Here is a 26,233-nt window from a genome sequence, read left to right as displayed (position 1 = left end):
ACGTGCTTTCACTTCACTACCGAGCGCAGCTCTGTGTGCCTTGGGTATGTGCTGTGGTTTGCTGTGATGCTCTTATGATTACTGTATTGAAAGTGTTTTGCGTAGGATGTGTGCAGTGCCCAGTAGTGCAATTTCCTGTATGTTATATATATTTGTAAGTCCTGGTGTTTTTGTTATGTATTTGTCTGAATATTTTTTTATTATACCTAAGTCACCTACTATGATAGGAATTGTTTCTGTTATTAGATTCCACATTCGAGTTACCTCTATTTCTAGGTCTTTGTATTTTGAAATAATAATAATAATAATTATTATTATTATTATTATTATTATTATTATTATTATTATTATTCAGTAGTTTTATTTTTATAACGTGCTTTCACTTCACTACCGAGCGCAGCTCTGTGCGCCTTGGGTATGTGCTGTGGTTTGCTGTGGTGCTCTTATGTTTACTGTATTGAAAGTGTTTTGCGTAGAATGTGTGCAGTACCCAGTAGTGCAATTTTCTGTATGTTATATATATTTGTAAGTCCTGGTGTTTTTGTTATGTATTTGTCTGAATATTTTTTTATTATACCTAAGTCACCTACTATGATAGGAATTGTTTCTGTTATTAGATTCCACATTCGAGTTACCTCTATTTCTAGGTCTTTGTATTTTGAAATAATAATAATAATAATTATTATTATTATTATTATTATTATTATTATTATTATTATTATTATTCAGTAGTTTTATTTTTATAACGTGCTTTCACTTCACTACCGAGCGCAGCTCTGTGCGCCTTGGGTATGTGCTGTGGTTTGCTGTGGTGCTCTTATGTTTACTGTATTGAAAGTGTTTTGCGTAGAATGTGTGCAGTACCCAGTAGTGCAATTTTCTGTATGTTATATATATTTGTAAGTCCTGCTATTTTTGTTATGTATTTGTCTGAATATTTTTTTTATTATACCTTATTATTATTATTATTATTATTATTATTATTATTATTATTATTATTATTATTATTATTATTCCTTCGTAACACAGTGTAGGTAAAAATGCACCGGAATCTTTAGTCATCTGTCAAATCACAAAAAGGACCTCAGACAGATAATACTTTCCTTAGGTTGTGCGCTATGCTTTCTGACATCAATCTTGCATGGGATTTCCAATTGCCTTAAGAAGTTTTGAAGTTTCAATGAGATTGAGCCCAGCGCTCCGATCACCACTGGCATCACTTTTATATTACCCTCTCGAATTCCATACAGTCTTGCCATTTCCACTTTCAATTCGGAGTAATTGGTGATTTTTTTCAAACTCTTTACTCACAACACTCATGTCATTTAGTATGACTACATCAATGATCTGACAGTATTCGTCTCTCTTATTCAATATAATATTCGGTCGACAGCGTTCGATTACACGATCTGTCTGAAAATCATTATTTATTATGTTTTTCTTTCTTCTTTCTTCAAATTTTCTTTCATTTCTCGCCGAGTGTTTTCCGTACACTTAGGGCAGAGAAGTTCATTGTATGCACTCCCAGTTTACACACGCAAATTCACAGGTAAAATATGTATGTAAAAAAAATAATAAATAAATAAATTCATGAATGGGTGTTGTTTTCACAGCGATAATGCTTTTCTCAGTACATGTGTCATTTTCAAATACTGGTACTGATATCATTTTCAAATAGGTTTCAATGCCTTTTTTTTATCATTCCTAGTGATCCTACAATCACTGGTACGGTAGTCGCCTTGAGATGCCACATTTTTTCAATTTCTATTAGCAAGTCTTTATATTTACTGATCTTGTTAAATTCTTTCGCCGCTGTATTGTGATCGCAAGGAATACTCATGTCAATTAATAAACACATCTTTTTTGGCTGATCTTTTATAATAATATCCGGCTTATTAGCTTTTTATAGATTTGTCAGTATGTACGGGGAAGTCCCAGAGAATCGACACATTTTCTCTCTCAGTCACAGCTTCAGAATGGTGTTTATATCACTAGGCGCAGGAGTGGCTGTGTGGTAAGTAGCTTGCTTACCAACCACATGGTCCCGGGTTCAGTCCCACTGCGAGGCACCTTGGGCAAGTGTCTTCTACTATAGCCTCGGGCCGACCAAAGCCTTGTGAGTGGATTTGGTAGACAGAAACTGGAAGAAGCATGTCGTATATGTGTATGTGTGTGTGTGTGTGTGTGTGTGTGTGTGTGTGTGTGTGCGTGCGTGTGTGTGCGTGCGTGTATGCTTGTGTGTCTCTTTGTCCCCCCAGCATCGCTTGACAACCGATGCTGGTGTGTTTACGTCCCCGTAACCTAGCGGTTCGGCAAAAAGAGACCGATAGAATAAGTAATAGGCCTACAAAGAATAAGCTCTGGGTTAATTTGCTCGACTATAAAGGCGGTGCTCCAGCATGGCCGCAATCAAAATGACTGAAACAAGTAAAAGTGTACCATTTGACAGCGGTTTTGATTTTATAATGCCGACATATTGTCAAGTGTAAATACTGGCCGACTCTGTCAGGTCTTGCTTTATATTCTACAGGTGCTAAGACTCTACACCCTGAGATTAGGTGGTCTATTGTTTCAATCTCATCGTTACAGAATCGGCATTTTGGGTCAGCTCCATTTTTTATCACATTGGCTTGGTAGTTCCAGGTTAATAAGCTTTGGTCTTGAGCAGCCAATATGAAACCTTCACTCTCTGCTTTTAACCCTGAACTTCGTAACCACTGATGCGTGCGTTTCTGGTCGACATCAGCTTGTTTGCTACGAGCCACATACTTGCCATGCAGAGGTTTCTGTTCCCATCTGCTAGCTAATTTTTCATGTGCTTTTGTCTTTGCAATTAATTTTATTTTCTTTGCAGCAGCAGCAGTTGGCGCATTTCCTTCAACCTGATCAATCTGGTAGGTATTTAACAGATCAGTAGCGAATATTTTGCTCTCTTTCAGTATAGAGTGAAGTTTTTTCGGTCTTTCATGTTTTTCAACAAGTTTTAGCATCCAATCGTTGGTTGTTTCAAGGTATTTGGCCATTCCGATTGTAGTGGTTTTGTAAGTAAGTTCAAGCTGGATCACACCTCGACTATTATTATTATTATTATTATTATTATTATTATAACTATTATTATTATCATCGTTATTATTATTTACTTTTAATCTGCATATTTGTTACAATCACTTGTCGAGACACACCCAGCATCCTCGGGCGAGTGAAGGAGCAGTGATGTTACAGCATGAGTGAAAGCTTTGGCAGTGGATGTGGCAGGGGCAGTAGCGAAATACCTCCATATAATACAACACAGGTGTTTAAATTGATAGGGTTTTCCTAAGGATGTGGACAGTACTTTCGTAGTTCTCTGAGACATGTTTCTCCTGGGATATTACCTAAAAAATTCTGACATCCCTTTTTTATCGTAGCTTGGGCACCCACAATAATAGGAACAGTTCTCGCTTTAAGATGTCATCTTTCGCATTTCAATTTACACTTCCTTATATTTACTTAATTTGTCAAATTCCTTTACAGATATATTTTTATCAGTGGGGACACTTACATCTATTAGTCTACAAGTATATTTTTATTCCATCTCTTTATTAATCATGTCTGGCCAATTAACCTGGATCGTTCTGTCGTTGTTAAGTGGAAAATCCCAGAGGATAGTAACATTTTTAATTTCAACGACTGGCTCAGGATGATGTTCATACCAATAAGCAAGAGTGCTGATTTTGTAGTGTTTACATATTTTCCAAAGTAAATACAGTCCTATCCTATCGCGGCGATTTTTGTATTCGTTTAGTGTCAGCACAGGACATCCTGAGACGAGATGGTCTATTGGTTCGTCAAATGTATCGCAGAATCTGCATTTAGGGTCAGAACCGTTTTGAAGAACTCTTGCTTGGTAGTTTTTGGTAAGAAGTCTTGATCTTGTGCCGTCAATATTAAACCTTCAGTTTCTGCTTTCAGTCCTGAACTTTTCAGCCACTGATGGGTTGTTGCTTGATCTATATCAACATTTTGGCTTCGAAGTATATACCGACCTTACAGAGGTTTCTAGCTCAACTGCTCCTCAATTTTTTCCTTCCCGTTCTTTTTTTGCAGTCTGCTTGGTCCGTGTAGTTGTTTGATGGCAGTGGTTTCAGGTTCTTCATATAATTCAGATTTAATGTCAAGTTTCCTTGCGAATTTGCAAGCTTCCTTGACAATAGAATGTGATTTTTTGCTGCTTTCGCTGTCATTGTTGTTGTTGTTGTTGTTGTCATTATTATTATTATTTTATTATTATTATTATTATTATTAGTTATTTATTTTTATTATTTTTCCTTCGAAACACAGTATAGGTAAAAATGCACCGGAGTCTTTAGTCATCTGTAAAGTCACAACAAGGACCTCAGACAGATAATACTTCCCTTAAGATGAGCGTTGTGCCCAATAAGGCTGCTTTTTGCAAGAAATCAATCTAAGGAGTTTTGAAGTTTCAATGGGATTGAGCCCAGCGCTCTGATCATCACTGGCATCACTTTTATATTATTCTCTCGCATTCCATACAGTCTTGCCATTTCCACTTTCAATTTGGAGTACTTGCTGATTTTTTCAACCTCTTTACTCACAACATTCATGTCATTTGGCATGGCTGCATCAATGATATGACAGTATTTGTCTCTCTTAGTCAATATAACAATATCCGGCCGGCGGTGTTCGATTACACGTTCCGTCTGAAAATCATAGTTCTAGAGTATCGTTACTTTTCCATCCTCCTGCATCTACTTGATAGTGCTCATACCAGTTCTCTGTTACTTCATATTGGTATTTACGGCATAAGAGCCAATGAAGATACACACGCACTTTATCGTGGCGGCGCTTGTATTCTTTTTGTGCAAGGCTCTCACATCCACTTAGCAAGTGGGTCATATTTCCCACACTTTTTTCACAGTCTGCATTTCTGGGTGTCAGAAGTTTTATAGATGTTATACTTCACTGAATTGCGAGAGCCTGGTCTTGTGTTATTATAATAATGATAATAATAATTATTATTATTATTATCATTAATTCTATTATCAGTATTATTATTATTATTATTATTCAGTAGTTTTATTTTTATAACGTGCTTTCACTTCACTACCGAGCGCAGCTCTGTGCGCCTTGGGTATGTGCTGTGGTTTGCTGTGGTGCTCTTATGTTTACTGTATTGAAAGTGTTTTGCGTAGAATGTGTGCAGTACCCAGTAGTGCAATTTTCTGTATGTTATATATATTTGTAAGTCCTGGTGTTTTTGTTATGTATTTGTCTGAATATTTTTTTATTATACCTAAGGCACCTACTATGATAGGAATTGTTTCTGTTTTTAGATTCCACATTCGAGTTATCTCTATTTCCAGGTCTTTGTATTTTGAAAGTTTTTCCATTTCTTTTAGAGAAACGTTGTCATCTGCTGGTATTGAAACATCAATTAGAAGGCATTTTTTTCCTTCATGATCTTTGACAACTATATCTGGTCTATTTGCCTTAATTTCTCTATCTGTGTGTATTGGCATATCCCAGAGTATGGTTGCTTTCTCGTTTTCTGTGACCTTTTCTGGCGTGTGTTTATACCATCTTTTTTCTGTTGCTATTCCATAATGTTGGCATAGCTTCCAGTGTATATAGGTCCCAGCTCTGTCGTGTCTGTGAATATATTCTTTCTTAGCCAGGACTGGGCAGCCAGAGATAATATGATTTATTGTTTCTTGTCGATCTCCACATATTCTACAGTTGCTTGTTATATTTCTTTTCATTATGTGTTTTTGGTAATTTCTGGCGGGGAGGCTTTGGTCTTGTGCAGCAATTAAAAATCCTTCAGTCTCTGCTTTGAGTCCTGAGCTTCTCAGCCATTGCTGGGATTTTTCTCTGTCTATTTCTTTCGCATTTAGTTTAGCCCAGTATTTACCATGTAGGGGCTTTTCTTGCCATCGTTTTATCATGGTCCGTTGCTGTTCTAGTTTTAGTTTGGATTTCTTATTATTATTATTATTATTATTATTATTATTATTATTATTGTACTTCATAGAGCTCCCATTCTTACTTGCTCTGGCTGAGTTTGTGATAGTGGACAGCAACCTGTTGTTAGTGGCCTCACGGGGTATTTTTCACAAATTACATGCTTTAATACTTGGATGTTAACCTCTCGTGGAAGGCACTCACATCAAAGCACCAGTCTCAAAATCCTAGCTGTCCTCAAAAGGGCAGTCTTTGGGCCTGCTATGCCGTAAGGCGGTGAGCTGGCATAATCAGTAGCACGTCAAGCAAAACGCTTAGCGTCATTTCGCTCGTCTTTACTTTCTGAGTTCAGATTCCACCAAGGTCCACTTTATCGTTCATCCTTTTCGGATCCATGAAATAAGTACAATTTGAGTACTGGGCTCTATGTAATCAACTAGCCCCCTTCCCCAAAATTTCAGGTCTTGTGCTTATAGAAGAAAGGTTTATTACGGTACTTAGATTATAATTAACTGGACCTTCATGGTGAAATAGCTAAATGAAGGCTCTCTGGTTCTAAGTTATACTTCTAAGAGAAATCAAGCACAGTGCACATAGAATTTTAAATAAGCTCACTGGTTATATTGATGAACAATTATTTTTTTCATAGGTTGGTGATCATACATGTAGAGACAAAATGTCTTCGCCAGGCAAATTGTATTCCTTCATGTAAATGCTTATCGTACTGATTTATACAGGAACAAATTTCATTAAAAATACTTTGGGATATAATGTTATGTATAAATAAAAGAAAATAACATAAAGTATAAACAACTTACCATTTTTATCATTTGAATGATCAGTGCTAGGTCCTGTATAACGGGAAGAAGTACTTCCAAAATTTCTTCTCCATGTGTATTCATTAGGGTTCATACAGTCAATTGTGTAACTACAGAACTTTGGGTTATCAAAGGTGCACACGCGGTTTGTTATCCCAACTAAAACATAAAATGATAGCAATTTATGACAATGGTAGAAAGTTACAAATTCATAAAAAGAGAGTTATAGATTTACGCATCATTTCCAGTGTATGACCAGAACTTGACCCCAAAAAGAAAAAAATATTCTTTCAGGGGTAAGTTGATGTGAAATAGGAGAAACTGCGTTATAATCTCTTGTGATACTGTTTCCACAATCTGAAATAATAAACATTTTTGACATAGAGACAGTCACAGATTTGGGAATTTAAATTGATTCAAGTGATTGAAAGGACATATTGTTTCGAACATATGGAGGCTGAAAATCAGGGTCTGTTTTAGCCGGATCCGCGTGGCTTTATTCATTAAGACTGTCAATTTTTCTTTGGTATATGACACATATGTATACGAAACCACATTAACAATATAAATACGAAACGGGGATTAAAATATGGATTAAGCGGAACAAAGTAGAAGAAAGAGACAAAAATAAAAAAAAACAAAAACAAAAAAGAAAGAAAGAAAAATTCAATTGAATATCAGGAGCTCAAATTAGTCATACACCACAAGGTTCAACGGACCAGCACATTGGCGGCATTACCACGGGCGATGGCATGGCATAGACATTGGGAGAGCCAAGCACGCTCACAAGCATCACATGACACCTCGATGATGACAAGCCGCCAATGCTGACAATGACTTTATCGTTACGACCCATCCTCCAAAAGTCCCAAACGCCAGAGGCTGGAAAAATAGTTCACTAACATGTCCTGATATTTAAGGATTTTGTTCTGTTTCACTATGGAAGCAGTTACTCTCCTATATACAGCAGCATCCAGGATGTGGGAGGGAACAAAAGAGTCACCGACTATGGCGTCTTAGATGAGGCACTTACCTCTTACCAAGAGAAAAGGGTAAGACCATCTGTTCTCTCCCCATCACTTCTGGATAAACCCACTGGCTCCAGAGATGAGGGGATATTAACCCGGGCCAGGGCCCACTTAATGATTAAATTTAGCTCGGTGTTACGAGTGAAACGATCAGCATTTAGGCGTCAAGAGAGACCTTGAAGACCTGTCGGGTAGAGGGACCCACTGCTGCGATATCTCAGTCCCCTACAGTCATCCGATCCCATTCTGAGTACAGTGGAGATGCGAAGCTCATCTAGATTGAGTAGACCACCAATGCTGGTCACAGGTGGGGCACCAATCCAGTCCCCCGAGAATTTTACACAAGCAGAAAATAGGTGACACCTTGAAATTTGATCAAATTGATCATAGAGAGGATTGAAAGTAACACCTGAATGTAGATTGTCCCATACTCTCTGCATATGTATCAGGAACTGACAAACCCAGCTCTCTCCACTGTAACAGAGCTTCATTCATCTCCTGTTGGAACTAGTCCATGTTGGAAAGGAGAGGATGTTGCCTACCAAAAGGGAGAAAAAGCGTGAATAGAAGAAAGAGAAGCGTTTGGGCAAGGCAAACTGATCGTGTTCCTCTGGAGAGGGTCTGACATTGACCAAGCATTCGGGTTTCCAGAGAATAAGGTCGTCAAAGCATTAGAAGGAATTTCTAAGATGGACTAACTCTGAAAAATACAATAACTTAGGAATTGACATGTAATTCCTAACTATAAAAATCTTCGTGGAGCTCAGTTTTCAAAATTTTTTTTAAAGGTTGCTCAAAGTTAGCCATCTTGGATCAAAATATGGATTTGAAAGCTCGGTCAATAAGTGGGGTTCCAAGAGAGCACCGTGCTAATGAAGGAGAAACCGTGATAGAGGGAAAGGAATCTGTAAATAGGTTAACAGTTTGCCGATGTGAAGCTGTGTGATCAAGGATCCGGAGCTCGCATTTGGAACTGTTAACGATAAGGCTTCTAAAACTAAGTTCCTTAATCATCGTCCTCGCAGCTGCAAGGACCTTATCAGGATGCCCCTTCCACTCTAAACAAGCATCATCAAGAAACCAAGCATTAAAGTCCAGGTTAGCTCCCATCTTGGTAATATCATCAATACCCAGTGCAAATAGTGTAGGTCCAAATAGGTCACCATGTTGGAATCCAGAGGAAGATGGGATGAGGTGGTCACCAAAGGAGATGTAGAGGGCTCCCATTAAGTTTACTAAGCCATGTAATAGACTGTAGCGCATTCTCCCTTACTGCACGGAGAATGACATCCTGACTGATAGAATTGAAGGTATCCCTTAAATGTAGCTAAGTATGCCAAATGACTTTGTTCTGTACCCTACTAATTCTGCTGAATCTCAACCGACACAGATAAAATAACAATAGAATTAAATGAGCATTGAAAAGTGTTTGTAGGTATTCTTTCTCGCTACTTTTACGATGTATTCCAATTAAATGATATAATTCAGACTATTATAAGAATACGAAAATTGCATAACATACCTAATAACACAGATTAATTACATATGAGGGGTGTTTGTGTCAAGTATTGCTCGAAAACAAGTTAACGATCTAAAACCCGTTAGTGAGAATACGAAGATCTGACTAAATCTCATTCAGTTCGTCAAGTTTGTCAATTTGTATCCATCTGAAAATTTGGGTTAAAGTGGGCATAGCAATGAGGACTTTGTGAATGGTAACGAACAGACGATAAACCATACGATTTCTGGATGAACTGAATGATTAACCCATTACCTCCCATAATTCTATTAACCGGAATCTTTTTTATGAAACTTTGATTTCTAGCATAAAACAGCCTTAGAAACACGCTGGAATGATCAAAATAACATTTCAAAATAACATTTTAAATAGAAATAAACGAGATATTGGGTGAAAAATTAGCAAACCTCATTTGAATATCAGAGAAATATGCCCAGTAGATATAGCAAAAAGGTTAGATATGTGTAAATATTGACAGATAATTACGAAATTTGTAAATTTTAAGTGATCTCATATGAGATCACTGGTAGGTAATGGGTTAACCAGGCAATCAATACTAATCATTTAGTAAATTGGTTGATTACTTGAGTGTTAATTAAAAAATAATGAAGAACTACTGCATGGGTTTTTATTAGCACAAATAACACCCCCAAAATACAACAAGGTATACTTTGTTTTAGGAAAATTAAATGAACAAAATTTATTAAAATATGCGAAGTGTTTTTTCACATAAAATATATAACACAGATGTAAAATACTTAGAAAATGTATTTCAAAAATTATTCAGTACATGTAATGATACAAAATAGAAAGCTACTTACTTTGACAGGAACCTTTGGAAATGACAATATCATCAAGTACCATTCCACCAGACCATCTCCTTCCTGACATACCATAGAACACGATTCTTCCTTTTTTACTAGTAGGCAGCTCCATGCAACCATATTGCCATAGAGATCCATGGTCTCCAGAATCTTGCCAAAAGTATGATGCATCAGTATGCCATGAATTTTGATCTTCATCTTCCACAAATCGTAATTGTAGTTCTCTAGGACTACTACCTTTCATATAGTAATAAAACGTGACCTTGGTTTTCGTCGGTGGAAGATCAAGTAAAGGTGATGTTAATCTGGCTCTGATTGTGCTATAGTAATACCCTTTAAATACCTGGTAGTATCCTACAAAACAAACAGAAGAGTTAGGAGTATGAATGAAGCTTACTTCTAAAACTATGTAAGCAATTCTTCCGACCTGCTGCCCATGTACGTAAGTAGAAACGAATATACTTTGGCCATATTTATCATCATTGATTCAACAGTCTTCAGTAGTGCTTGGTACTACCCTGTAAAGTTGTTAGTAAGAGGGACTATATTGGCATGAAACAAGGAAAAGGCTACCGATTCAGAAATATTCAGAATGAATTGCATTGAGAAACACTTGTCCAAGAATTCACCAATGATCATTCGTCAATCTGATGATACAATGAGAGAAATGTTATTCCAAATTCATGAAACTGTGGTATAATTTCATGAAAATATTTATCAAATATCAAATATATTTTTATTGATACTATGTTGTCTAGTTTGTGCAACATAGATCAGGTTCATATTCGGTAGTAAACATTGATGCTCCTACTTTAAGAACCATTATAATCGACATGTGGTGGTGATCCTCCTCCTCCTCATCATCATCATCACCATCACCATTATCATCATCATTATCATAATTTAAAGGCCATTCTCCATACTGGCATGGACTAGACAGTTTGGCAGGAACTGATAAGCTTCAGGGCTACATCAGGCTTCAGCCGTCTGTTTTGGTAAGGTCTCTACGGCTGAATCTCCTTTTTAATGCCAAACAGTGGTTACGAGAATTCCACTAGTCTGCTTGAAATGGCTTTGATGGGGAACAAATAAGACATGCGAAAATTATGTGGTGAAAAGCTCGAAGAATGTGTGATATATGAAGTCTGTAAATTTTAACGGATGGAAGTCTTGCATGAATTGTGATTGGGTAATACTTGTGTACTTTATTTGATAAATACAAACTTTTCCTAGCATTGTATGTAATTTTCTTTATCTATATTACTATTGTGTAACTCGGTGTGAATTAATTTGGATTTTGGAAAGCATGAGCTTTTCTTTACAAGGGCTATCAAGAGACGTGTCTAAGAGAATGGCTTTGGTCACCTAGTCACCTACTTAGCTCCCTAGATAGATAAGGTATATTTGCCGTCATTGGATAATTAGAATAAAACATGCTACTCCAGCCACTCTTCTCTCTCCTTTACATATCAGTAACCATGATCCTCATTTCACTGGTTCAATGTCACCTTCAATTCTTCAGATTTGAAGTATCATAGGGCCTGTGTGGTAATGGTAGTTGTTGGCAATATTGTTGTATAGTATGCGGATCTGTAGTAGCTTTGGTTAGACAGTAATTAGATCATATAAGTGAATAGATTAGGGTGATTTTAGAGAGGATGGGTTTGGAGGTGTGCAAAAGATTAAGAATGTTTAAAGTACCAATGCTTAAGGTACTTGCGTGTCATTCAAGAATGTATTGCCAATTTTCGTAAGGAGTTTAATAGCACCAGCTGTATCAGTTTTAAGGGGAATTATGAAAGCTGATAAGAGTCATGCATAATAAGTTATGGAAAATGATAATTTCAAAGAGTTGTTAAGGGAGATAAATTATTTTGTTGCAGAATGAAAGGTGGCTGAGTTGTCAGTGTTAGAGGAATTCGGAAAGTGATAGAAGTAGCTGAGATATTTAGAAGAAACGGAGCGGGAGACATTGAACAGAAATGATTTGGAGTCATGATTACTGATATCTAAATGGGAGTTGAATGAGTAGGTGGGTAAAATCTATATATGTGCGGATAACACATTTCAGGGTGAAATTTGAGTATAAAGTCAGGGCAGCAAATAGACTAAATATAATGGGTGATTGATAGGTTTCTAGTAGGTGGACAGAAAGTGTGATTTTCATACTAGCTGTGTGTGCACAAATAGGATTGGTGACCACAAATCTTCTGAAATGGAAAGAAATGACTCACAAATTTGTAATGTGCATATTAGCATCTTCAGATTTACTACTTGCACTAGTCACGAACTAAATAAATGGATCTAAGATTCTTCATCATCAAATAAGGCATCTTCTGAAATGTTTTCCACGGGATGAGCCTTTGTACAGTCTGATGACAGGGCTCAACTGGGAAGCATTTTTTCATTGTATTCTATGATATACTGTGGCAATATTGACATAACAATTATGCATCGGGGAAGTACATCTCCATGCTGAAGTTCTGACAAGAGAAATGACCTCGCTAAAAACATTAATAAAAGGCAGCTTGTTAAACCTCTCTCTATCAGATATGGCATTAGCATTAGAGAGCTCGTGCTACTGCATGCAGAGCCGTTTCTCTTTTATGATGATCCTTAGCAGTTTGGAGAGATCAAGGCGCCTAAAAGTATTGTTTTCACTTTGGTGTAGTTCTATATCTTTTATGGCGGTGTTTCGTTGGATGTTAGCTGTTACGTATTTGAAAACAGTTAGGGAAAACGCATTTTAAAGCTAAAGAACTGATGTGGAGTAAGTTGGTAAGAACCTGATGGTTAACAAATTAACGTCTAAAGAAGGTTGTTGATTATGGACCAATAAAATAAGGAAATGAATGAAAATTAATATCATACAGGTTAAATTCGACACATAGTTAATAAAATAGATAGGAAAATTACATAAAATCTAGTTTACTTGTCTTCATGACTTTCGATTTTTATAGGGGGAAACTCATTTTAACCTTGCATGTTAAGCAAAATTATATTTTGGTTGAGTCATAGCTTACACATAAAGCCAGACTCCAGTGGGAGCATCCCATGGGTCTTGTTGACTTAGAAAAATCACACTGTGTCCACAAGTATTATATCTGTAACTAATAAGAAGTGTTCCCTGAAAGTTTGTTCGAAGAATTGTTGATGGTCATGAAAAGACTGATCATATTGGTGATGGCCTGCCAATAACAGTTTTAATTTGGAGAAAGACGGCACGCAAAATTTTATCCTACTCAAGAAATGTATAAATTAACCTCCTTTGATACGGTAGGTAAATACAGTACTATATTTCAGGCATGGGATAAGACAAAAATAATCTTCAAATATATGTTAACGGGGATCATGTAATTGTAATAATACATGGATCTATGATAATTGCTGCTCAGTTACTGCCCTTAAAACCGCTTAGTTTAACTCGTAATTAGAAGTTGGAACATAAAGCTGTACAATCTTAGGAGCTGAAGTGCAGCCTTCAGCGATGTTAGGTTTCCAAACCCAGTTTGAGACCAAAGCAAGTTATACAATTCTATATTTAAGAGATGAGGAATTATGTACATTATTTACATTTGACGGATATTTCTCCTCATCTTGTTTGTTATTAACACAACGTTTTGGCTGATATACCTTCCAGCCTTCATCAGGTGTCTTGGGGAAATTTCGAACCTGGGTTCTCATTCCTAAGGTATTTTTCGATGTTATTATTATTATTATTATTATTATTATTATTATTATTCGGTAGTTTTATTTTTATAGCGTGCTTTCACTTCATTGTCGAGCGCAGCTCTGTGTGCTTTGGGTATGCGCTGTGGTTTGCTATGATGCTCTTATGGTTACTGTATTTCTTCCATATTTTATATGTATTCATACTTTTATTACTATTACACAATTCCAACACTAATGTGATGCTCTAGGAAACAAACTATAAAAAAACATCTAATGAAGAATGTGAGCAGCTGAGGATGTTCTTACTATTGACTATTCATATCTATTTAGCGTATATGAAGTTATGATTCTCTTGTAATCTGCCAGATATCACATCGTTAGTATACCAGTGTTTGCACCGAGTACGTACTACACTATTCCTTAGCTACTTCCTTTATCAAGATAAGTTATTTCCCTTGGGTAATACAAATGAATGGAACAAACTTGCAGTTATAATTATTCTGATTATCAAGACGGGTACATTATTTATCGACTTTACACGGACGACAAATTTGATCTTGGTGAGATTTGAATTTCATACCCAAAGAGTTCTGCCGGAATATGTAAAAGATTTCTTGTAGATATGGAACTAGAAGTTTCTGTAATTCTTTAATAGTAATTCAAATTTTGAATACGGTTTCTACTTGAAACAATGATAAGTAAAAGAGAGTTAATTACCAGAACTTGAACGGTCTCTTAGTCCAGACAACCTGCCCATACCCCAGCCATAGTTTGAATATGTGGAATCAATATCATAATTGCAAGTGTCTTCACGAAAATTACAGGAAGCATTCCAGACTGAAATTAATGGAAAATGTGTGATTTAAGTAGTTAAAACAATTATCTCTGAGCAGTTACTCAGAAAATCAATGTATTTGATGACCAAAGTTACATTCTAAAATCAATTTCTTTACAATTCTTTCACCATGGACCACAACTTTCAGGCAATATATCCACAAGTTTGTTAGAATGATTGACCTGTTTACTTACCAGATATATTCTTGGTTCACAATATATGATGACCAGTGATGTGGACCTAATTGTAGAGATCACTGCCAGTTGCTGTTTTTAGTGTTTACCCACTTAACAAATTGATTTATATTCACATTTAACCCTCTAGCATTCAAATTATTCTATCAAAAATAATGTTTAATCAATTACATTGTTTTGAATTAAACATGGATTATCTCATAGCTTTGAGATTTTGATGAGATCACTTAATTTATGGAAAGATATTGTAGGATTATATTGTATTTTGGGAATTATGTTGTAGGGTTGACTTTCAAACTGGCCAGTTTGAACATGAAACATGTAGAATATTTTGGCCGGATATGGCCGGTTAACCATTACAAATTTGAATATGGTATAATCAAAATCCGGTGTCTCACGCCTTTTTGTGCTTATTATGCTCCTTGCTCAGTTTATTTTAAAGCTATTATTATTTGTTTTCCTAGAACCACCAACAAACCTTTCAACCTGTGAGCAAAATATCATTTTGACAGACTCGTATCGTTCAGCCGTATTAACTTGACTGTCAATGATATTGCTTTCAATATTTCTCAAATTCACATATTTTAGAATACAGATATTTGATTGGGGACCTCCTGTAAACAACTCTAGAGATAAGAATGAAATTTAGTTTTTGCATTCATTTAGATACATATCTGAACATCCATCAATCTACACACAGATGCAGTTGAAAACATCACATACACAAGTGTATGTGTAAATCTTCCTTTATTATGCATTTGTTCATATGAAAATCTAGACAAGAGCTAGTTAGTAATCAAGCAAGAATATCCATCGGATTCAAATAACAATAAGTGGCACTCCATCGGTTGTGATGACAAGGGCTCTAGCTGATCTAATCAACGGAACAGCCTGCTTGTGAAATTAACGTGCAAGTGGCTGAGCACTCCACAGACAGGCATACCTTTAGCGTATTTCTCAAGCAAATTCAGCGTGACACAGAATGTGACAAGGCCGACCCTTCGAATTACAGTTAAAACTCAATTTTGCCAGCTGAGTAAACTGGAGCAACATAAAATAGAGTATCTTGCTCAAGAACAAAACGCCCCGCTGGGAATTGAACTCATGACCTTTCGATTATGAGCCGATCACCCTGACCACTAAGCTACGTGCCTTCATCAAACAACAATAAGCAGGGCAAAATACTGACTATTTGGAATGTTTGGTATATTTAACAGTATTTCATAGTAACACATTTTTATTGCTCAATACAAGAACATTTATTGTAGAAACTGAATTTCCAAGCTGTTTTCACACTGAGCAAGAGTGTAATAAGTACAACGTTTTATATATAAATTCTATTGTATTATGTTGTTTCTGATGTCTCACCCAAGATCCATGCTGACCAGACATATATGGTCGCAATCATTTCAATCATATCTATCCAGTATATCAGGTGTTTGCCAGGCTTCACTTATCCAATGTGTACTTTTCCTTCTCAAGATATTAGGACAGTATTTGATGGTGAAGTGTCAATTGTCTACAGTAGACTCAGTTACTAGGGAGAGGACCTCTCGTATGATGCACTTGTATCTAGTACTGAACTAGCAAACCTAGAATAGACTTCTTTAAGCAAACCATAGATGAATTTCGGGTTTAAGCAGAAGCAGAGACACTCCATATTTTGCAAACATAATTATATGAGACACAAATGTATGTCAGTAGGATATTTAAAAATTGGAAACATATCTAAAAGAAGACGAAGAACATTTTTCAAATTTTCTATTAATCCTTCTTTTTGTTCTTTTACTTATTCGGTTGCATGATGAAATCAATACTATAATATAAATGGAATGGAATAAACTTGAGTAAATATATGGATTACCAAGATACACTCACATACATACAGACTTACATACACACACATACACACAAACACACACACGTACGCATACACACACACACACACACACACACAAACACCCCCACACACACACACACACAAACACACACACACACACGTACGCATACACACACACACACACACACACACACACACACACACACACACACACACACACACACACACACTGGTGTTCATATACATAATAGTTAAAGCTAATTATCAACAATAGCATTGTAGGTAACATGTGATAATATATTCATTCTCTTACATGAACAGTCGTTTGTTGACATGGTCAGATCATCAATAGCTATATCACTCATGTAACCGGATCCTTGAACAGCCTCGAATATGATTTGCAGATTTCTTCAAATAAACATTTAAAAAGAAAATAGAAACGTTTTAATAGGTAGGAAAAGTTATGAAAGTTTACATAAGGTCAAAGAAAATATCTAAAGTCATCGACTTTTTATGATTGGCTTAAAATATCTTCAAATCCTAACCAGCATGACTTATATATGCTGCTGTGTTCGTAACTGTGTAAGGTCATTTTTTTCTGCCCTGGGCAGAAGACCCGAAGTTTTTGAGGATGGGGCCAGTCGATTAAATTGACACCAGTACGTAACTGGTACTTAATTTATCGACCCTGAAAAGTAAAAGCGATCTCGACGAAATTTGAACTCAGAACATAGAGACTAAATACCGTTAAGCATTTCGCCCGGCGTGCTAACGTTTCTGCCAGATCACCGTCTTGTATCATTTGTGGCAGTGTTAAACATTAACAAGACATCATCGCTATGTTACATATTGTCTATTTATAGTTGACTACTCTACCCGTGGCCCGTTGTATCACTGACGTTTCAAGTTATAAAACATTGTAGCTGATTTCAATTTTTCATTGAAATGAAAGTTCATTTTAGGATAATTCAATTAAATATTTCAATTCGTTCGTGTCATCATAGGTCTGATTTACAGGTTCATGTTTAAAGTTTTACTGATTATTTACATCATCTAATAGAAATAGAACTTCCGGGATAAACTTCAGCTCCAGTAACAGCATTTATTTATGGCATATGTGTGCACTTCTAGAAAAATGCAAAAGGAATTGTAACATGATGTAAACATAAAATCAATGGAAACAAATTTTCCATTTAAGGGTTATATCACTTTCGGAGAATTTTCTCGTTATGCACCGTTTTGACTATTTATGAAGGTACCCCCAAAAACCTGGTATCTCGGAATCTGTGGTCTGATTTATGCGAAACGTATTTTATTCCGTTTGTATTGACACTTCAGGGGTACCTTACTTTTAGAGTATTTTCCCATTATGCGCCGGTTTGGCTCTGTTAAATTATCCAAAAAGTCTCCCCACTCCCTCGGAAAAACATTTACACACAAATTTCTTTATAATCGTAAGGTATTTGTATAACATTTCATTAAAAGAAATCCACTTATCTAAAAGTTTATGAGGTAAAAAGTTGTATCGTATGAATTTTCTGAAACTCCTTTCCCCACCCCTTTGGAAAAATTCGTTGACATAAAGCCCTCTATACTCTGAATCCACAGCGTCTAAGAGGTATTTTTTGAAAAGTCTCCATTTTTATGGAAGAAATGAGGCAAAAAAGTGGGTGGGGTACACGTCAGTAGTTATGACAACAAAACTATCTAGGTCTTCATAAAGAAGGGCAATAACCCCATGCTGGAAACAAACCGAAAAAGACCCCGTATCTCGGGAACCCGTGGTCCGATTTACGCGATACGTGTTTTCCCTTTGTATTCACACTTCAAGGGTGCATTACTTTTAGAGTACTTTCCTATTATGTGCCGGTTTGGTTCTGTTAAATTATCCAAAACTCTGTTTTTCGAAACTCCTCTTCTCACTCCCTCGGAATAAAAATTTCCTCATAAATTTCTTTATAATCGTAATCTATGCTATTTGTAAAGTATTTGTATAACATTTCTTTAAAAGAAATTCATTTTCCTGAAAGTTATGAGGGAAAAAGTCGTATCGTGCGAATTTTCTGAAATTCCTCTCCCCACCCGCTTGGAAAAATTCATTGCCATAAAGCCCTCTATACTCTGAATCCACAGTGTCTAAGAGGTATTTTTTGAAAAGACTCCATTTTCTTGGAAGATATGAGGCACAAATTCGGCGGGGTACACATCGGTAGTTATGCCAGCAAAACTATGCAGGTGTTCAAAGTAAATGGCAATAACTTCATGATGGAAACAAACCGAAAAAATACTGTATCTCGGGAATCCGTGGTCCGATTTACGTGAAACTTGTTTTATTCACTTTCTATTCACATTTCAGGGTTACTTTATTTTCAGAGTATTGTCCTATTATGCGCAGGTTTAACTGTATTAAGTTACAGACAAACACGAACGCAAGCAAGATCGCAAGCAAGAATCAATCACACAGTTTTAGTAGTATATAGACTAGCAGAGATACTCGGCGTTGCTGGGCATTAAACTGGCATAATTATTTATTGTTCTACTTGTTTCAGCCATGTGACTGTGGCCATGCTAGAGCACGGCCTTTAGTCGAACACATCGATTCCAGTATTTCTTCTAAGACAAGTACTTATTCTATTGGTGTATTTGGCCGAACTGGTAGGTTACACAGCAACATCGGTTGCCAAACGATGGTGGAGGTAAAAACACAGGCACACATATATATATTATACATATATATACATATATATATGCACATATATACATATATATACATATATATATATATATATATATATATATATATATATATATATATATATATATATATATATATATATATATATATATATATATATATACGTACATATGTATGCGAAGGACTGGTTGTGTGGTAAGTAGCTTTCTTACGCGCATGCGTTAGTTAGTTTTACTTCTTTCGTCAAGACGTTGCTTTGCAGCGATCTTGAATTGAAGAACTGTGAAGACGCAACTGTAAGGTAAGACATTTGTTTTTGGAGATTCAGTGGGGGCTTGTTGTTTGTTGTCAATTTTTTTCGAACAAGAAATCCGTACTGGATTTTGGGCATTTGTCTACCTATATTTGCGTTGTCTCACTTAATTGGGAGAACTGTTTTGATGGCGTATCCCGCCTCCAAAAAATTGTGAAAATTTTTGTGAAAAACTTTTCTGAATTTTTACCAATTTGTGGTGGATTTTTTGAACCTGTATTCCTGCTGCTATGTCCCTGTTCACCTTTGGAGTACCTTTTGGCCAGGAGTACCGGTTGGCCGGAATTGTGTGTTGCCGTGTTTTGAACTGTCTTCCTTCTTTCTTTTTCCCTTCTTTGTCTTCCTTCGAACTGTTTTTTGACTTTGTTTAGACTTTTGTTATTTTTTTTAACTGTTTCCTGAACTTTTTCTTCAAAGCATGGCGAAGAAATTGAACACTGCGTTGGAGTGAGAAATCATCCCACCCAAGCAATGTCTAAAAGAATTAGAGGAAAGAACGGTGGTGTTGAAGACTTATTCTATGTCACTCGACACTATTCCTGTTTTCCTAAGACAGATATAGAAAAAGAGTTGGCAGAGAATCTGCCAACTATTAAGTTTCTTTCCAGGGGTGCTAAATATGCAACGACGTGGCTATTTGACACTCCTTAGTTGGTTCGCAAGTTTGCGAGCCAGCCCTTGGAGGGCAATGAGATTTTGTTCCTCCTCACTTATTGTGGAAAGAAACTGATAAGAGCTTGGGCCTGTGGGCTGTCACCGGGCATTGAACCGGAATGGATAGAGGACACTATCCGCCGGGGTCTGGGTGGCAGCGGGCCCAAGCTTTTAAATGTGAAATTGTTGCCGGCGGCTAATTGACATGGGGTCAAAAGCAGTTTTGACCCTATGAATCCAATCAGCCGCTAATGGTCTGGTATTTCCAGATTTTTGAAAATGGCCGGTTGCAGGTATCCTGTGATACTTGAGGTATGCGCCCCCCACCACCCAAGTGTCACCTATGCCTGGAAACGGACCATATTAGAAAGAACTGTCCCCAGGACGAAAGTAGGCTCCTGGAGCAGTTAGTAAAGGTAGCGCTCCCTCCTCCTTCGGAGGGAGAGATGGAAACAGTCGAGAAGCTGGAGACCTCCTCGAAAAAGGGAAGAAAGGAAGGTGAGCAACAATGGTTGCACACCGAAAGACCCCAAGGCTGTGAGAGGGAGGGAAGATCCTCTGGATAAAACGGAAGAACTACACCCTCCTGTAGCACAAGGGAGAAAAAAAGAAAAAGAAGAATGGGACATTGCCGGTGGTAAGTAGTACACTGCCGGCATGTCCTGAAACCTCGTCGATGGGATTTGTGCCACTGACGGAGGAAACTGTGACCCCTCCCATTATGATGAAGGATGAATTTGTGATCTTCTTTCATAAAGCTTGGGTTGTACAGAGCTTTTTGAAGAAGCTAGAGGGCCAGCGGGAAGGAGTCCTGTCCTGTTCTGAAGATCCGGATTGGCCTCCGCAGGTAAAAGCGGTCATAATAGAAAATGATATGTTCAGGGTGATGGACTCCTTTCCCAAGGACCAATATAGTTTTGCTTCCTGGAGCCCCGACTTAGAACTGCAAGATTGCCTGCGGGGGGCAAATTACCTGGTCGGGGGAGGAAAGGTAAGAGGCCTTAGTGTCTTGATTTGAAATTTGAATTTCTTATTTTTTGGTAAGAGGCTCAGCGCTTCATCTTGTAAGGACGATTGCGTCCATTCTTTGAACTTTGGTAAGAGGTTCAATACCTTATTTTGTGTTGTTGAGGAAAAAAGAACAATGTTTTCGGGAAGCAGCAATCGGCGGGCGTCGTCTGCCTCTCCCACCAATCATATTTTCATTTTTTTCATTCCATTATCATTTGTGTCTTTGTCCGAGCCTGGTGCAGCCATCTGGCTCACCAGTACCCAATCAAACCGTCCAACCCATGCCAGCATGGAAAGCGGACGTTAAATGATGATGATGATGGTGGTGGTGGTGACGATATAGTGAAACTATTAAAAGTGAAAGAATAAAAGTGAATTTATTAAAAGTGAAACGATATAAAAGTGAAACTATTGATAACTTCATCGACGGTTTCACTTTTATTCTTCGAGTTTTCAGACGTAATACGGAACTAGTGCCAATGTTGCATTGTTTTAATCCCAAAAAAAAAAACATTTTCACACTCCTGTGATCTCATAGTATTACCATGTAAAATTTGATTTGATTTGGTTGGACCTTTTGAGAATGCATTGGGAACTGAGATACAAAGGATTTTTTTGTATAGAGAGATAGATAACACTAGTCCAGAAAGATTTTGTTACAGAAGACCAAAAAGGTGTTCTTAGCTAATTTCTGTATGCTGATTTAAAATCTGTGATTAGATTTTTTGTATAGATTTTGTATAAAATTGAAATCACTAAAATTTCCTACAAGTTTTCCTACGTCCAGTTTTTAGTTTTAATCGGCTTAATCGGCTTTTGATCAATAAAATTTATCCGGAGATGGCAAAAGGCCCAACGGTCTTTTTCCACGTGATAGACAAATAGAGCAGTTGTTCAAGCTCTTTGCTTGTAAACAAGTAAGGAGCTGTGATAACTTATTTTGTATTACGGTGTGTATTTATTTCTATTTTGTACATCATAATTATTACTTTCTACGTAATTTATTTTTCAGATATTGTGTGGTAATTAAATGCAATCAAATAGACGTGGTTCTGTAAGTCACCCAGACAACTTCTACGATATCTGTGGACAATATACATCTAAGCCATAACGTAGAAACATAACAACAAAGATTGAACTTGCCTACAGGTATTATTTTGTCTGCAAATTAGGAGAGCCAGGGAGGGACTGGGCACCACATATTTTCTGTACACATTGCAATGGAATGTTAACAGATTGGATGAATGATAAAAGGAAAGCTATGCCATTCTCAATCCTCATGGTTTGGGGTGAGCTGAAAAATCACTTCAATGGTTATTATTTTTATTTGAGAAAAATTGCTGGTTTCACAAAGAAAAGCAAATATTATGAATCAGCAATAAAATCAGTACCACGCGATGAAGCAAATCCACCACCAGTTCCACCAGCAACGACAATAAACAGCAGTTCATACTAAGATTCTGCTTGTGATGTAGGAATAGGTAAAGATGGCGTATATGTTCCAGATGCAACTAGTTCCCCACATTTGTTAGGTCAATGAGAGTTAAATGATATAGTGTGCGATTTGAAATTACCAAAACTAAAAGGCAGAGTGGCTTGGTTCCAGACTTCAAGAATGGCATTTCTCTCCAGCCAAACATCAAAGTTTTCCCATTTCCACCATTAAAATTTGCAGTTTTTAAAACTTTACTTACAGGAGGAAAACGTTTGTTTCTGTCACGATATCAGTGGCTTGATGGAAATGATTGTCTTTCACTATAATCCAAAAGAATGGAAACTGTTCATTGACTCTAGTAAAGCTAGCCTTAAAGCTGTATTACTGCACAACAGTAAAGAAAAACCTTTCATACCTGTAGCACATGCCACTGGCCTTAGCAAGACTTACGAAAAATCGGAACTGTTGTTAAGACAAATCAAGTATAAGGACCACATACGGAACATTTGTGGCGATCTTAACGTTGTATCATTACTTCTTGAGTTACAGTTGGGCTACACAAAACATATGTGTTTTTTGTGTCTAAGGAACAGCAGAGATGACAAAAGCCACTACAAAAAAACATAATTTCCATCTAGAATAGAAAATGTTGGTAAACACAATGTGAACCATCAAACGCTTATTGACGCTGAGAAAGTACATCTTCCACCACTTCAGATTAAACTTGTCTTTATGAAAAATTTTATGAAGGGTATGGATCATCAAGTTAGTGGTTTCTAATATTTAGAGGATAAATTCAAAGGAACATAGACAGATGCTAGGATAGAAGCTGGAGTTTTCACTGGACAACAGATGTGTAGTGTCACCCACGATTCATCGTTTCCATCTAATCTTAATGAGAATGACCTAGGAGCATTTACATCTTTTGTTCAAGTTGTTAAAAATTTCCTTGGAAACCACAAAGCTGAAAACCGCTGGGAGAAGCACGATTGATGCTATATTCCTGGTAAGGCAACTGCAGAAGTATTTAGGTAAAAATATACCTCAATACTTGGTTTTTTGTTGACATCCAGAAAGCCGTTGACAGGGTCACCCGCTCCCTTCTAGTGGTCAATGCAGAAGCTAGGGATGACATTGTTCTTATAGCTGAATCACTACCTGACCTAGAGAAGGAATTCAGGTGTGGAAAGAAAGCCTGTAATCTAAGGGTTTTAGAGTTAATTTAGTTAAGACCAAAGTCCTAATAAGTAGGAAAACAGACAAAGCATAATCCCTTCTGGGAGATAGCCCTGCTTGATGTATAAGAAGTGTGTTGGTAGAAACTCCATACGTTGTACATAGTCTAAGCATTGGACACATAACAGGTGTAGCGGTAACAAATTAGAGGTACAATAAGTACTAAAAATGTGCACAAAATAGACTTCCTCAAATGCTTGTGGGTGGGAATCCTTAGAAGTAGTAGATAGTTTCAGTTACCTAGGTGACCAAGTTAGCAGTGGAAGAGGAAGCTTTAAAAGTGTAGCTGCGAGAGTAAGAACGGGCTTAGCAAATGTCAGAGAGCTTCTCTTTCCGAAACTAAGGGCCTCTTCCTCAGAATGAAAAGCAGATTTATGAAGCCTCTGTACGTACAGCTATGCTACAGAGAAGTGGGCTATGACTACTGAAGACTTGCGAAGACTTGAAAGAAATGAAGTTAACATGCTCTGCTGGATGGGTAGTGCCAGTGTGCATGCATGACAGAGTGTAAATGATTTAAGAGGAAAACTGGGTATAAGAAGCATCAGATATGTGCAAGAGAGAAGACTGCGCACGTTTGGTCATTTGATGCATATGGATGAGGACAGCTTCGTAAAGAAGTGCCAAGCTCTAATTAGGGGTGGGACCTACGGAAGAGGTAGACCCAGGAAGACATTAGGCGAAACGGTGTGAAAGGATCTTCAGACACTGGACCTAGCTGAGGAAATGACAAGAGATCAGGATTTGAGACAATTTGCTATACTTGAGAAGATGCATCAAGTTAAGTAAAATCGCGGTCAACCATACATACAGGTATGTCCTTTGTAGTTATCGGTGCCACATAAAATACACTCGTGCTGGTGCCACTTGAAATGCACTCGTACTAGTGCCACGCGTAAACGCACCGATGCCAGTGGCACGTAAAAAGCGCCCAGCACACTCTTGTAAAGTTGCTGGCGTAAGTAAAGGCACCCAACCATAGAAACTATGCCTAAACAGTGAATTGTAGTCTGGACAGCTCTCCGGCTGGTAAACTCCTGTCAAACTGAACAACCCATTTTAATATAGAAAATGGACGTTGAACAGTGACGACGACGACGATGATGATGATGATGATGACGACGACGACGACGACGACGACGACGACGACGACGACGACGATGATGATGATGATGATGACGACGATGACGACGACGACGAAAGTAGAAATCAACATTGGCTTATGGCACCATTATCATATTTTATAAAAAGAGAGAACTGTTTATAATTGCAAGGATACGAGCTTCTTATGATTAACAGTGTGAACGACCAGTGCTGACATTGGACTTTCCGTGGTGCCTCAGCTCGTGAAAGATCATTGAAAAGATTTCATTACTAAAACTTGAAAATTATAGATACTAAAATTATCAAGTTTTAGAATAATATTTACATTTAATTATTTCTGTCATGAGTGGAAGTTACTGCGAAATACTCAAGCAGACGATGCAAGTTTTAAATGGTCACTTGAGCTGCCAGAAATACCAGCAAAACCCCCTTTTAATCCTATGTCACTCTCTTAGAAAGGACAGGGTAGACGATTATTTCTTTTATATTATTTAAATTATTTACATTTGACGGATATATTATTTCTTTGACGTTAGCAGTTTTGTGAATGACAGCTAAGGCGAAAAAACCTTATTATTACATTGATGTTTTTGTGTCTAGCGAATAGGTAGAGAGAATATTTGATAAGCCATTGGATAAATTCTGTTTATCGTTTAAAAGATTCTATCCAGGATGTTTGTATACGGAAATATAATATACTATACTAATATACTATACTAATGAAAGTTGTTTTGGTAACTTATAAAGAACCATCAACTGTTCAAAAGCTTATTTGCAAGTCTGGTCAGCTGTCTAAAGTTGAAATATTTGGAATATTTTCTAACCCTGAAGATGGAAAATGAAATCTAAACTTTTCAGTCCCTCATAGACAAATGAGATTGTTTCAGAATATGTTGAAGTGAGACATGTTTAGATCAGTGACTGCGGTAAGAGAAATGTTATCGGAAGTTCGTGCAAATGAACTATTCTATGCTAATGAACTATCGTGCAAATGAACTATTCTATGCTAATTAGATGGGATGCTAGAAGTGAGCAGTTAAACTAAGACGGATTATCTGATTAGGCAGACCAACAGAAAATAAATAGTGAGCATT

At 37.0% G+C, this 26,233-nt stretch overlaps 1 protein-coding gene across 7 annotated transcripts in view; it reads right to left on the bottom strand.

Moving 5' to 3' along the window:
• Window positions 1-26,233, bottom strand: part of LOC106881162 (MAM and LDL-receptor class A domain-containing protein 2) — a 232,956-nt gene that overhangs the window by 148,915 nt on the left and 57,808 nt on the right. For all 7 annotated transcript variants that reach the window (XM_089349698.1, XM_089349694.1, XM_089349695.1 and 4 more), the window contains 4 exons: window positions 17,005-17,099; window positions 14,540-14,659; window positions 10,148-10,504; window positions 6,780-6,938 (listed from right to left, as the gene is read on the bottom strand). In XM_089349698.1, the coding sequence (XP_089205824.1) occupies window positions 6,780-6,938; window positions 10,148-10,504; window positions 14,540-14,659; window positions 17,005-17,099 (731 nt within the window). The remainder of the gene's footprint in view (window positions 1-6,779; window positions 6,939-10,147; window positions 10,505-14,539; window positions 14,660-17,004; window positions 17,100-26,233) is intronic.

Source organism: Octopus bimaculoides, chromosome 3, assembly GCF_046866305.1.
Source record: "Octopus bimaculoides isolate indiv1 chromosome 3, ASM4686630v1, whole genome shotgun sequence".
Lineage (NCBI taxonomy): Eukaryota > Metazoa > Mollusca > Cephalopoda > Octopoda > Octopodidae > Octopus > Octopus bimaculoides.
This window is presented reverse-complemented; position numbering and strand designations above follow the sequence as displayed.